The following is a 15224-nucleotide window of genomic DNA, read 5'->3' as shown; positions in this document are numbered from 1 at the left end:
GCCAACCAAAGCATCCAATGCCCCATCAGTGAGGCGTTCCGCCCTCTGCCTCACCCTTTCCATGTCTTGCTAGGCTGGTGCGCCACAGTTAGGCTCCCACCGCTTTGAAGGCCTACAAGGCAGTGAGTGTGTCTGGTGATGCCAATTGACCTGCCCCTTTAAGAGCTGGCCGGCGCCAGTGTCTCAGGGAAAGTGATTATTGACAGCACCTGCGCTGCGCCCCGCCACGGCGAAATTGTGTTGCGTCGCCGGGTTAGCGCCTTAAGAATAGCGTGCAGCACCTGATTTAGTGCTGCAATCACCTTCAGGGGCGCTGCAACCCAATACCGCGCTAGGTGGCGCTAACTTGCGCCTGGCGCTAAACTTTGCGCTTCGCCAGCACTAGCGCCCCAAACGGGACGATACCGAATTTCTAGATGGAATCTTACAGCACAGAAAGGAGGCCATTTAGCTTGTCAGGCCTGTGCCTGCTCTTTGAATGAGCTGTCCAATTTAGTCACACGCAACAGCTTTTCCCCCATAAGCCTGCAAGTTAGTCCTCTGCAAGTCCATTTACAGTTGCCATTTGAATGTTCCTTTCAGGTAGTGCATTTCTGATCTTAAAAAACCCTGTTTGGAAAAAAAAGGTCTCCTCATTCCCCCTCTAGTTCTTTTGCCAATTATATTCAATCTGTTTTCCGACTCACTTACCAGAGGAAAGTTTATTCCCTATTTGATCTGTCAAATCACATTTATTTTGAATACCTCTAAGTTCTTTCCTTAACCTTCTCAGCTCTAAGGGGAACAATCCCAGCTTCTCCAATCTCTCCATATGATTGAAGCCCCTCATCCCTGATATAATCCTGAAAAATCGTGTCTATACCTTCTCCACGGCCTTCACATTCTTACCAAAATGTGGTTCTCAGATGGTACACAATATTCCAGCTGAGGCCTAACCATTGATTTGTAAAGATTTCGCATGACTTCCTTGTTTTTGAATTCAGTGCCCATATTTACAAAGCTAAGAATCTCATACGCTTTCTTAAACACCTTACCAACTTGTTCTGCTACTTTCAAATATATTTGAATAAGCACCCCCAGGTCCCTCTGCGCTTGCCACCTCCCCAAACTCAAAATAGTACCATTTAGATTATGCAGCCTCTCCATGTTGTTCTTCCCAAAGTGCATCACTTCACATTTATCAGCATTAAATTGTATTTGCTATGTGTCTGCCCAGTTCATCAGTCTGTCTATGTCATTTTGAAGTCTGCTATTAACCTCCTCACACAGTACAACGTTGCTAAGTTTTGTGTCAATCCACAAACTTGGAAAATGTACTCCCTATACCCAAGTGCATGTAATGTATATAAAGCAAGAAAAGCAATGGTCCTATACCGACTCTTGGGGGACCTCACTGCATAATTCTCTCCAGTAAGAAAAACATCACCACTACTCTTTTTCCTAGCCCTTAGCCAATCTCATACCAAAGTTACTAGCATCCCTCTAATACTATGCACTTCTGTTGTCCGACTAAGTCTGCTATATGGTACTTTAACAAAATACCATTTGAAAGTTCATATATACAACTTCAACTGCCTGACCTTCATCATCCATCTCTGTTACTTTTATCTAAGAACTCACGCAGGTTACTCAGACATGATTTGTCCTTAACACATTCATGCTGTCTGTCATTATTAACCCATGCTTCTCCAAGTCAGAATTAATTTTGTCCTTGACAGTGCTCTCCAGTTGTTTTTACACCACAGATGTTAGACTGATTGGCCTGTTTTTATCAGGTTCATCCCTCCTTTCTTGAACAGGGGTGTAGGATTTGCAATCCTCCAGTCCTTAGGAACTACTCCCACATTGAAGGAGGATTGAAAGATTGTGCTCAGGGCTTCTGATATCTCCGCCCTATTTCCCTCACCAACCTGGAATGCACGACATCTGGACGATGTAATTCGTTAACTTTGACTGATTCCAACATATTTAGTGCCTCCTTTGTATCTATTTTTATCCTATCCAATATCTGAAGACCCTCCTCCTCTACTGCAACATTAACTTCTCCCCCTTTTGCGAACACACTTGCAAAGTCCTCATTCAGTACCTCGGTCATGTCTCCTGCCTTCACAAGAAGATTTCCTTCTTTGTCCCTGTTTGGTCCCACCATTCCTTTAACTGTCCTTTTCATTTGTATGTGAAGATGCAAGATTTTTGTGTTCCTTTTTATGTTACCCAGTAATCTAGGTCATCACCTCACGCTCCATTCTTATATCATTTTTCAATTCCCCCCTGCACTCTCTGTATCCTGCCTGGTTTTCTACTGTATTCTGTACCTGACATTTCTCAAAAAATTCCATTTTCATTCTCTTTGAATTTCTATTTCCTTTGTCCTCCAGGGAGCTCTATGGATGCCCCATCTTTCCTTCTTATGGGATTATGGTACGAGGCTAGGATTTTGGGTGGTACAGAGGCCTTCAAGTAAAAATTTTAATGATAAAGTTAAAATCACAAACATTAATTGAAAAATATAATCATGTTACTGAGAAATATTTAAATTTCAGATTTTTAAAAAATGTTGTTTATATCCTTAATTTGGACATTAGAATTTTGTTACTGATGGATTTTCAGGAAGCATTTTGAGGTTATTGCGGGAGCTCGGTGGCCAGACTGCACGATTTAGGAACCACGTCATCAAATCAGAGTGGTAGTTTTACCTGGCGAAGCATATTATAAATCCGAAGATAGCAATGTATAATAGGAAAATGTTGACACAAAAATGACCACCAAAATTTGACAGCAGGAAGTAAGTTGCTATTATATAAGACTTTCATATAATATAGATATTTAAATTCATATATTTGTTGCATGTACTGTAATAGACTTTTATTTGTGTTCTACATTACAGCAGTGCCTAAACATCCGGAGTACTTAATTGATTGTAAAGTGTATCTTGATGACAAAATGTGATGAAAGGCGGTATGTAAATGAAAGGTTTTTCTTAATATTTCAGGAAATGGAAGAATCAATTCACAGTGAAATGATTTGCTCCATTCATTGTCGGAATTCGGATCAACGTGCGTGCAGCTCTGTGGAAAACACAGATGACGAAACATGTACCTGTCGTCGGTGTAAATTTTCACAGCTACTGACAGACCTGGGGCTGCAGGAATTTTATCCCAACAGACTGTCCCTTAACAAAGTTTTGGAGATTAATACGGATAAACTGGAAGATAAAGTACCAGCTGGTCCTACAGATATTCCCTGGCATTTCCTCAGGATGTTGATGGGGGTGAATTCCACCGCGAGGACCATCGATCTTCTGCCAACAGTGGAACTAACAGAAGATACCATGGATGAAAATGCTATTAACTTTTTCTCACAAAGTACAAAGACCACGGCAGCATCTTTCAACCCGTTAGACATTATTTCTGCTGTCTACGTTTGTGCAGATACCTTCCTGCAACAGGAGCTGGTTTTGAAAATGTCCTTGTGTCAGTTTGCGGTGCCAGTATTATTGCCCCATCTTGAATGGAGGCCAACTTTCTTGCTGCGGCCGATGCGTTCCATTGTGAGGAGCTACCGGCCTCAGTCAATGAGAAAGAAGCATGGATTCCTAGAGGAATGCATGGCAACGTCAGATATTCCAACCTTTGCTTTCGTTCGACTTGGTTGCTGCTCGTTGTCAAAATCAAAAATGTTAAATTACATTTTTAGCAACTCCCAACAGCAGCAGAATTATTTTGTCCATTCAGATATGACATCTGGTGATACACCTAGAATGGTTTCAGACGGACTGATCGAAATGTGCTGGTACTTGCCTTATGGCAGTGAAGATGTTGATGTCATTCAAGAAGCGCTGGGCATAATGAATCTCCGGGGTGATGCCAAATTGTTCCCTGAACAAATCCAGTTCCTGACAAAAGTTGCTACAGCTGTGTTCATTTTTACTGATCATTTAAACAAAGATACAGAAACATTTCTATCATCCTATTTCCAGGTTCCACAAAAACTGTTTCTTTTAGTCAATCCCAATTCTCGTCAAATGGAAATAACAAACCTCCATTTAAATAAGTTATGCAAATCAAAATTTATAGAAGTAGATCATATTTTATCAGCATGCCAAAAGAATGAAGCAGCTTTGGCAAAACTGTTTAGAACTAAAGTAGTAGATATCCTAAGAGTGAGGTCAGGATTACAGGAGAAAGCAGCGAGCTTGCAAGTGATGGCTTCAGTGGCCAGAGAACTAAACTTTCTGGTGGATGAAGACGAGATTGAGTTTTCGGAAGCTAGGAAAATATCAGAAGAAATTCTTCATTCGATTCTGAGTGAAAATATTGAACAGTTTAAAGAAACACATTTGTATTTCCAGGGGGTTGTTTGGAAAGAGATTTCGGATATAGAGAAGGAGCTATGTCGGCTGAGGCGCCTCAGAGGGCAAATTGTGGCAGATTATGTCGTTGATCTGAAAAAGCAGAGGCATGACCTTTGTAAACAGCTGGTAAATAGGGGAATGTCAGATGTGATGACGAAAATGATCGGAGTACTCCAGATCACGAGCAACAAAAGGAAACATTTCCTAAACTGTCTGAAATATGAATTGGATTCCAGGTCACGCACAGTACTCCATGATCTACATGAACAGTACAGGGAATTAAATCAAGAGTCTCAGAATCAAATCAAAAATCCAGATGTTCAGGATCAAAAAATCGAGCTCAATAAGAAGCTTATCAACAGCTCATTGGGTTTGGAGCATTTCCTCCGTGAAATGGGGCTCATTTATGAAGTGTTCCAGACATCGGTGACAATTACCCCAGATATCAAAACGTTTCCTTCCATAGCGGCTGATCTGATGTTGGACGGTTTCCCACTGGAGCTCATGGATGGAGATGTTTCAAACATACCCGTGGAGTGGGTCACCGCCGTGTTCAACGAACTTGAAAAGAAAGTTGGACCTTGCCGTATTTTTGTTCTATCGGTGCTGGGAGTACAGAGTTCAGGTAAGTCCACTCTTCTGAACACAATGTTTGGCTTGCAGTTTGCAGTAGGATGCGGACGGTGCACTCGCGGGGTCTACATGCAGCTCATTAAAACAACCGGAGCGATACAGAAGTGTGGCTGCGATTTCATCCTGATCCTCGACACAGAGGGTTTAGAAGCACAGGAACTAGCCCGTGTTGGTGGCGCACACGAACATGACAATGAATTGGCGACACTGGTGACTGGCTTAAGCGACTTAACATTGATAAACATGTCAACAGAGGGTGCTTCAGAAATGAAGGAGGTGCTACAAATTGTGGTCCATGCCTTTATTCGCATGAGTACAGTCGGGAAAAGACCCAATTGTCAATTTATCCACCACAATATCGGAGATGTGTCTGCACATCAGCAAAACGCGATAAATCGGAAACTCATGCAAGAGGAGCTAGACCAGATTGCCAGGATCGCGGCTGAAGCTGAGAAAGAAGATTGTCATTTTTCAAAGTTCTCAGATGTATTAGATTATGATCCTGAGAGAAACAACTGGTACATCCCTGGGCTGTGGTGTGGGACCCCACCGATGGCGGCAATTAATACTGGGTATAGCCAGAAGGTGAGAGAACTGAAGCAGAGCATTGTAAAGTGTTTTCTCAGCAGGAGACCTTCAACCATCACCGAGTTCATCAGTTGGATGAAAAGCACGTGGAATGCTGTGAAACATGAAAATTTCATTTTCAGTTTCAGGAACTCTCTAATTGCCAACGCGTATAACCAACTCTCCATGATGTACTCGGACTTGGAATGGAAAATGCGGAGTGAGGTAATTTCCTGGTTGGAGACAGCGCAAAACCGAATCACAAACTATAAAGGAAACCTTCAAGAACTAAGAGAAACTTTGAACAACGAACTTTTAAAAGTGATCAATGAAAAGAAAAGCCAAATGCTCAAAGAAATGGAAGAATACTTCAACAGTGACACTGACCAGGCGCATCTGATTGAGAATTTTACGGGGGAGATGAAGGTGAGTTTTGCATCAGTTTGTCTGAATCTTGAAGCACACACAAAGAGGAAATGTGGGGAAGCAGTGACCAGACAAGAAGGTCTAAATCAATTAAACCATATATTATGTGGCTACATGAATAAGATACAAGAGCAAGTCGATCAACTTTTACATGTCTTGAAACTGAAATCAATGGAACAAACTGACAGCGAACTGAGCGAAGCGTTTGGAAAGATGTGGACAGAAACAATGTCCTCAGTAGGTTACGAGCCCGTGGTAATCAATATCGACAGAGATATGGAAATTAGCTTGAGAGAAAATATGAGAACACATGGAAGCATACTTACCGAGAAACTCGCGTCTGGGAAAAGCCTCCTTGAGATGAGCAAAATGGAATGGAAAATTATTAAGCAGCATATTTATGTAAGCAAAACATCTTTGCTGAGAAGAATTGCAGAAAAAACATGTACAGTTTCTAGTCATGTTAAGGATGGGGTAAGTCATATGTTGTGGCAAAAGAATGGACACGTGGATAAATATGAAACTGAAGCATGGGCGGAAACCGAATGTTTAGCGGAAGCAGAGAGGAACGCTGGGACATTGATATCACAATGCAAGGAATATGTGCAAGAGATGGTGTGGAAAGCGAAAGAGTATAATCCGCTCCTTTGCACAGAACTTCTGAGAGAACTGGATGAAAAATTACAGAAACTCGATGGCGAAATATTCAAGGTCAATGAGCTGTTCAGGACAGATGTGAAAATCCACATCTGTGGCTTTGCTGTTCAGAGATTTCAGGAGATGCACGAACGCTTCTGTAATGAACATAATCCACGGAAGAAGCTCGAAGATGAAAGACGATATTACTTTGCGATGTTTAAATGTCTATACTCTGAAAAGGACCAGAGTGAGGCCTGTGCCAAACTCTTCTGTGAATCCTGCCTAACACCCGCCTTGATGGGTGATCTTGACCAGCGACTGGGTTGGGCGATTGTAGATCACATCAGGAGAGAAAGCAAAGCAGAACTTAAATCGCGCAGAAACCTTCAAGTGGGAATTATGCTAGATCTGAAAAAGCAGAACAGCTTCGCTGAGTATACTCGATACATTGAACTGACCGGAACCTTCGAACAAGATTGGGTGAAAAAACAAGTATTGAATCATTGCAAAATCTTAAAAAGCAAACAGCCTGTCCTTTACTGGATAGCTGTGGAAATTCTGCGAGGAAAAATCAAACGACTGCAACAAACTATTGAGGACATTATAAAGGGTTCTGCTGATGATGTTGAAACCTTTTTGGATGAATTCAAACGGAGAATTGGAGATCACATTGCATTTCCAAAGAACAAGCTGGAAAAAAGCGCTTTCAAAAATGCCCCGAGCTTCGTGACTAAATTGACCAATTCCATCCCCAATTTGGAAAAGCTTCTCCTGCAAAGAATTGGGCAATGGGATGTTGAACAGAAAGTGTTAGGTCTTCCTACAGATCCTTCCAAGGAGCTCTACCAGATGCTGTCTGGGTGCGGAAAGCATTGCCCATTCTGCCGAGTACCCTGTGACCTCACAAGCAATAAGCATGAGAAGCACTCAGCTACATATCACTGGCCGCAGGGGATTGGAGGCTGTCACTGGAGACGGAGTAAGGCACTAGTGACGGAAAGCTGCACAGCTACAGCTACCGAATTGTATTGGTATCGGACAGAAGGTGAAAATTTCTGGCAAAGAATTGTGCATAACTTTTGGGAACTAATTAGTCGCATGGCCTATATAGAAACCCAGAACAAACGATGTTATTCCTGGAAAATCCCCACAGTTCCGGAGGCTGAGATACCATCTTATTGGAAATGGGTGTTCTACACCTACAACACGGAGTTCGCAAAGAAATACAACCTGGAACCTGCAGCAAATATATTCGATTGGAACATCCCATGGAAGGAGATAAAGAGCGATCTAGAAACGGAATATGATGTGAAGATTGATGAATTCACTTTGTCTCCTCAACCTTAGACTAAAGTTATTTTGGTGTATATAATCCTCTCTGATAAACTGCTGATGAAAGTACAATTATTCACACAATTCCACTTAGGCCACATCAGTACAGATTGGCTGAGACTTGTTGCTCCTCCTCGGCCCTCTGTTTCCCATCAGACAACTACGAGCAGCCCACGATACTCTACCCCTCAAAGTTCCTGGACTCATTCCCTCTCCCCAGAGTCTGGTCATTGTTTCCAATGATTCCCGAAGCTGACTTCATCCTACCACAAAGGTTGAGACCTTAACATTCGAACTGCTCATATCAACTCCTCCCTGTCCTTAATGGGGAGTCTAGAACCAGGGGTTACAGTATCAGAATATGGGCTCGGCCATTTAGGACTGAGATGAGGAGAAATTTCTTCACTGAGGGTGGTGAATCTTTGGAATTCTCTGCCCCAGAGGACTGTGGAGGCTCAGTCGTTGAGCATATTCAAGACCGAGATCGATAGATTTGTGAATATTAAGGCAATCAAGGGATATGGGGACAGTGGAGGAAAGTGCAGATGAGGTAGAAAATCAGACATGATCTTATTGAATGGCAGAGCAGGCTCGAAGGGCGAAATAGCCTATTCCTTCTCCTATTTCTTATGTTCTTGTGTCCTCTGTTTATAACCAGAACATATCTCCCTTTAGTCTGCCACGCCGGTGTAACCCAAATTCCCACTGTGTCCACTGACGTGCATCTTTTCGCTGCTGCTCCCGACCTTAGCCCAATAGTTTAATCACAATTGTTTGCTCTCAGTCTCTCTCTCGTGTCCTTTCTTCCTGTGTGCCAGTCATCCCACTTTCATTTCTTCCTCTCGGGTACATTGCCCCATCCATCCATACCCAACCCATCACTGGTCCCCTGCCAATCCTAATACCCTGCCACTGTTCATGGCTTGAATCTCCCTTGGATAAGCCCACAGCTTCCCTCTGGGCCTCTCAGCATTTTCCGAGGGCTCCATCGAAGCGCTTGTCGCTCCTTAATTGTGAGCTGTAGAATAGAGCTTATCTGTATGATTTTATAATATTTTAAATGTAAGGCTTTTCTTAAGATTACAATGCAAGCTGGAAGCGTAAAACCTTTGTTGCAATATGTATAAACTTAGTTAAAAAGTCACAAGGCTGAGAAGCAAAGCATGATGGTAAAATTAAGTCAAAATTATGTTAACTGCGAGAATAATGCTAAAGTAGATAGAAGTTCTGTTATATTAAAAACAACAAACCAGTGAAGGGTAAAACATTAATTAAGTCTCAAAATAAGATAGAGGGTGTTCAACACCTAACCTCCCTTATCGCTGAAGTTTCAGGCCAGTATAGATAATAGGCTATGTGATAGGCAAAATACATCTTTTGAGATTATTGGGACGTCTGTTTATCTAAAAGTTCTCATAAAAATCTCATAGCAAAAAAAGGGAGGAAATCATCGGCTATACTAGTGAAGAGCAGAATGGTGAGATAGCCCAAGCAGCTGCAAGTTGTCAAGTATTTTGAGGGAAGAAATAAATATAAATGAACACTGGAGGCAGCGCGGAGCCAGAGAAAGAGAAACTTCAGTCAACAGAACGCAGCAAGACTGAGAAAAGAGACGATGCAGTAGTTACCCGGTGGGCACACTACTGGGGTTTCAAGGAACAGATTGTGACTATCATCTTGTTAAATATTACTTCTTTGTACTGGATGTAAGTGCTTAATAAATCTGTTGTACTTATACACAATATACCTGTGTTATAGTCATGGCCAATTCAAATATATATTATGGATTTTGTACTTATCACTAAACTTTCAATTGGGACTTGGCGACCACGAAAGAATGTTGACTATTAACTAAAACCAGGTATTATTGTGGTTAAGGAAGCAAACACTTAGGTTATCGTCTGGCCAACGGTGAATTCAGGTGGATTGTTAGTATTCTCAGACAGAGTCGCAATGGATTCTCTTCTTTTATTGTTATATGGAAGTTATCTTGTAAATTAATTGTAGCACCTCTGTCTCTAATGTTAAAACACCGTGGAAACCACCTAGCCTGGGAATCACTTGTTTCTGACATTGTAATTGATAAGGTAAATTGATAGAAATGAAATTGAACATTGACAAGACCTCTCAGTTGAACAATACTGCTGGTTGGATTTGGGATAGTTTTGAAATGACAAAAGGGACTCAGGCACCATATATTGGGTTACATTTGGGGAAATAAAAGATCCTCTAAAATAATAAATAAAATGTGTTAATAACTTGGACCAAGTGAGAACATTTGATATATGTTTTCAATCTTAATTATTGTACTGGACAGTAAAGTTCCTCCAGGGCTCATGAATGAGATATGACTGGTAATTCATAGGATGTGTAAAATGGAGAGAGGAAGTAACTGAGGGTGTGAGATGGAAACAGGAAAATTACACCACCAAATGGGAATTTTCCAAACTTTCTAGTGAAAGTCAGGAAAGTGTAGCTACAAATATTAAATTGATAGCTTTCTCTGGGGGACATTTGTGTCCCTGCCTATAACGGACCTTTTTAAGGAAACTGAATTTGACAGTCGGGCCACTACCTAAGACATAATTTTCCTGCAGAGGTAGATGAGGAAAGTTCACTGGATGACTAAAATCTTTTGACAGGATCACCTGAAAGCTCAAGAATGGCCTGTATCGGATGTCATGTGTGGCATGATATGGAGATACCCGTATGAGTGTGCAAATGTGTTTTGTTACGTATGAAGCAATTACCATCTGGAAATGCATGGAGAATTTTTACTGAAGAATGGGTCTCAGACATGCTCAGTTACTTGACAACAGCAAGTCATGAAATGGTTATTGTGGCTCAGGAGATTGAAACAACATTTACTGCATTGACACATAGTCCATCGCGAAACTATCTAATTAATGAAACAATCAGAATAGATTTAAACACACTGGTACTTGTTAGAGGAATTGAAATTGAAGTTGACGTGGAGAATTACACGGAATTTGGATTGGGACAATTGAGGCTAAGGAGAAATCATGTTTAGTAAGAATTATCCACAAGATGGATACGAGTAAGAGAAATCTGGAGAATCTTTTAAGTCCATGATTTGCTGATTCGATGTTAAACTGGAATGTCATGTGAAATGATTGTAAGACTGAATTATAACTTGTAGCTGTAATAATTGTGTTTTGTAGATAAAAGAGCATGGGAAAAACCAGTACAAATCCAGTATGAGGTGATTTTGGGGTGCCTCCTGTGTCACTACTACTGCAACTACCATGAATTATGGGTCTAACAGGACCTGTCCCATCATCCAGCACGTTTTACTCAGTATCACAACCTATGCTCCAGTAAAACTGACAGTAAATGAGATACTTAAGTATGAGCTGCGGAATTATGTGGCAAAATTCAGATACTACATTCCCATGTTGCCTGAGGGCCTCAGTGAGCTCGTGAAGCAACTGAACTTCTCCCTAAAGCATTTATGTTTTGGTGTAAGACAACTCAAGAATAGATATTGAAATTGACAGCATAGGGGAAAACTCACACTGGTGGGAAATTGGGCTTAATACATCAGCACACCCTTAGGTTTGTATTACTTCACACGCTCTGGTAGTTCACCAACTTGTAATGGCTGTGTATTTGATATATGTAACCCATGTAGTAAGACTTTGGTCTATGTAAGATCAGAAGTTTGATTATGATCTACACAGTCAAACATGAATGCCACAAGGTAGGGTGTCATAAATTGTTAGTAATAATACAAATTCCAAGTCTAAAGAATCGAACCAGATCTAACCCTCTGTTTAGAGTAGAACATATAGGATTGGCGAAAAGAAATTCCCCCTTGGATTAGAATAATTTCACACGTACTTTTCATCACCCAACTTATGTATTGTTGTGCTAACTATTCCACACCTGCTATTTAAGGCAAGTAATGCACAAGACAAGATCACAATTGGACATAATCACACCACAGGTCCTGTTGGAACTAAGCAAACGTGGAAGAGCAAACCCATATAATAGAGCTTATAAAATTGACGGGTCGGCAAAAATGCCTCGCCCTCAAGTTAGGGTAATTGTAGAATAGAGCTTATCTGTAAGATTTGATAATGTTTTTACTGTAATGCTTTTCTTAATATTACAATGATATATAATAATGCATGTTAGAAGCAAAAATCTTTGTTACAATATGTATAACATTAGTTAAAAAGACACAAGGCTGAGTGGCAAAGTATGATGGAAAAATTAAGCCAAAATTATGTTAACTGCGAGGATAGTGCTAAAATAGTTAGAAGTTCTGTTATATTGAAAACCAGAAGCCAGTGAGGGACAATACATTAATTAAGTCTCAAAGTATGATAGAGGGTTTCCAATACCCAACATCCTTTATCGCTGAAGTTTCAAACCAGTCTAGAAAATGGGCTATGTGAAAGGCAAAAGGCATCTGTCGTAATTTGTGGGAAGTTTGTTTATGCAAAAGTTCTCATAAAAAGCTCATAGCAGAAAAAGGCAGAAAATCATAGACCGTACTATTGAAGGTCAGAGTGGTGAGATATCCCAAGCAGCTGCAAGTTGCCATGTATTCTGAGGGGAGAAAACGGTATAAATGAACAGTTATTGAACACTGGGGGCAGCGCAAAACCGGAGGAAGAGAAACTTCAGTCAACAGAACACAGCAAGACTGAGAAAAGAGAGACCGCACCACAATCACTCAGTGCGAACGCTATTGGGGTTTCAAGGAACAGATTGCAACTATCATCTTGTTAATTATTACTTATTTGTACGGGATGTAATGTGCTTAATAAATCTGTTATACTTATACACAATATACCTGTACCAGGAGTAGGCTGTTATAGTCATGGACAATTGAAATATACATTACGGATTTTCTAAACATCACAAAACTTACAATTGGGACTTTGTAAATATTTGCATATATTATAGAGCAGATAAGTCAGCTTTCCCATTTTCCTGTCTTGCTGAACTTCCCACCCACCGCATGCTCTGGGGACTAAGCTCCCAACTTCCTTCCCCTCTTGCTCACCCAGTTTACCACTGACCCCTGCCACTCTGCCAGCAGATCAATGGTCACATAGAAACATAGAAGAAGATAGGAGCAGGAGTAGGCCATTCCGCCCCTTGAGCCTGCTCTGCCATTCAATGCAATCATGGCTGATCATCCAAATTCAGTACCCGGTCCCTGCTTTCTCCCCATACACCTTGATCCCTTTAGCCTTAAGAAATATATCCAACTCCTTCTTGAATATATTTAATGTATTGGCCTCTACTGCCTTCTGTGGTGGAGAATTCCACTGGTTCACCACTCTCTGGGTGAAGAAATTCCTCCTCATTTCTGTCCTAAATGGCCTACCCCTTATCATTAGACTGTGACCCCTGGTTCTGGAATCACCGACCATCGGGAACATCCTTCCTGCATCTAGACTGTCCAGTCCTGTCAGAATGTTATAAGTTTCAATGAGATCCCCTCTCATTCTTCTAAACTCCAGCGAGTACAAACCCAATCGACCCAATCTCTCCTCATACGTCATTCCTGCCATCCCAGGTATCAGCCTGGTGAATCTGCGCTGAACTCCTTCCATGGCAAGGACATCCTTTCTCAGATAAGGCGACCAAAACTGCACAGATTACTCAAGATGTGGTCTCACCAAGGCACTGTATAACTGCAGCAATACATCCTTGTTCCTGTACTCAAACCCTTTCGCTACTGTCAAAGTCTCGACTCCCGAGTAAGACTCTTTAAACACAAAGTATCGTCAAAGGAAAACTTTATTAGTTCTTGTATACAAGGGAAACAGACATGTAGACAATGGCTACGCTGACCACTTCTAAGATCATAGGCAAAAGGTAACATATTTATAGTTAAAGCAAGGCTTCAGAATCACATGATCGAAGTCTGAGATCATAATTAGTTACAAGAAAAATAAAGTGTTGGTAAAAATGTAATCCAGGACAAAAAGGGCTGGAACAAAAAGGAATGCCTATAGATAGGGTTATCTAATCTATAAGTCCTGTTCTTCTTTGACTCCCATTCCTGGTTTATTCATGACTCAAGGACTCTCTTCATCTAGCTATGTGAAAGAGATAGGGAGGCTTACAGTATGTAGCTCTGAAGGTCTTTGTTCTAATCAACAGATGAGGTCATCTGTTAATTTGGAGAGTTCTACTTTTTCAGCAGAACTGGTAATTACTAATCTATGGAAGCCATTTTGTGTTTTCTATTCTGTACCTTGTGAAGCCATTTTATAATATATTGTAATAAAGTACACTTCCTCATGAAGTGTGCTTTTATATTACAAAATGGCTTCACAAGGTACAGAATAGAAAACACAAAATGGCTTCCATAGATTAGTAATTACCAGTTCTGCTGAAAAAGCAGAACTCTCCAAATTAACAGATGACCTCATCTGTTAATTAGAACAAAGACCTTTAGATGTACATACTGTAAGCCTCCCTATCTCTTTCACATAGCTAGATGAAGAGAGTCCTTGAGTCATGAATAAACCAGGATAGGGAGTCAAAGAAGAACAGGACTTATAGATTAGATAACCCTATCTATAGGCATTCCTTTTTGTTCCAGCCCTTTTTGTCCTTGATTACATTTTTGCTAACACTATATTTTTCTTGTAACTAATTATGATCTCAGACTTCGATCATGTGATTCTGAAGGCTTGCTTTAACTATAAATATGTTACCCTTTGCCTATGATCTTAGAAGTGGTCAGCGTAGCCATTGTCTACATGTCCGCTTGCCTTGTATACAAGGACTAATAAAGTCGTCCTTTGACGATACTTTGTGTTTAAAGAGTCTTACTTGGGAGTCGACCCAATTTCTCCTCATATGTCATTCCTGCCATCCCAGGTATCAGCCTGGTGAATCTGCGCTGAACTCCTTCCATGGCAAGGACATACTTTCTCAGATAAGGCGACCAAAACTGCACACAATACTCAAGATGTGGTCTCAACAAGGCACTGTATAACTGCAGCAAGACATCCTTGTTCCTGTACTAAAACCCTCTCGCTATGAAGTCCAACATGCCATTTGCCTTCTTAACCACCTGCTGCACCTGCATGCTTAGCTTCAGTGACTGGTGCACAAGGACACCCGGATCTCGTTGCACTTCTCCTTCTCCCAATCTATTGCAATTCAGATAATAATCTGCCTTCCTGTTTGTGCCACCAAAGTGGATAACCTCACATTTATTCAAGTAATATTGCATCTGCCATGCTTCTGCCCAATCACCCAACCTGTCCAAATCATCCTG

General features: G+C 41.0%; 1 protein-coding gene across 1 annotated transcript; it reads left to right on the top strand.

The window, feature by feature from the left end:
* Positions 1–2995: 2995 nt before the first annotated feature.
* Positions 2996–12778, top strand: LOC147092674 (up-regulator of cell proliferation-like). The gene has a single exon (XM_085975662.1). It carries the CDS (start codon positions 2996–2998, stop codon positions 7964–7966), a length of 4971 nt encoding a protein of 1656 aa, XP_085831788.1. The 3' UTR covers positions 7967–12778.
* The last annotated feature ends 2446 nt before the right edge of the window (positions 12779–15224 follow it).

This window comes from Somniosus microcephalus, unplaced genomic scaffold (assembly GCF_052327205.1).
Source record: "Somniosus microcephalus isolate GS21.2 unplaced genomic scaffold, FLI_Smic_1.0 unresolved_chr2, whole genome shotgun sequence".
NCBI classification, from domain to species: domain Eukaryota; kingdom Metazoa; phylum Chordata; class Chondrichthyes; order Squaliformes; family Somniosidae; genus Somniosus; species Somniosus microcephalus.
The sequence above is the reverse complement of the archived record's forward strand: the minus strand, read 5'-3'. Positions and strand labels throughout refer to the sequence as shown.

What these genes read in the sequence shown, in the direction of transcription:
- LOC147092674 (XM_085975662.1), top strand. Translation starts at nt 2,996, where the DNA reads ATGGAAGAATCAATTCACAGTGAAATGATTTGCTCCATTCATTGTCGG.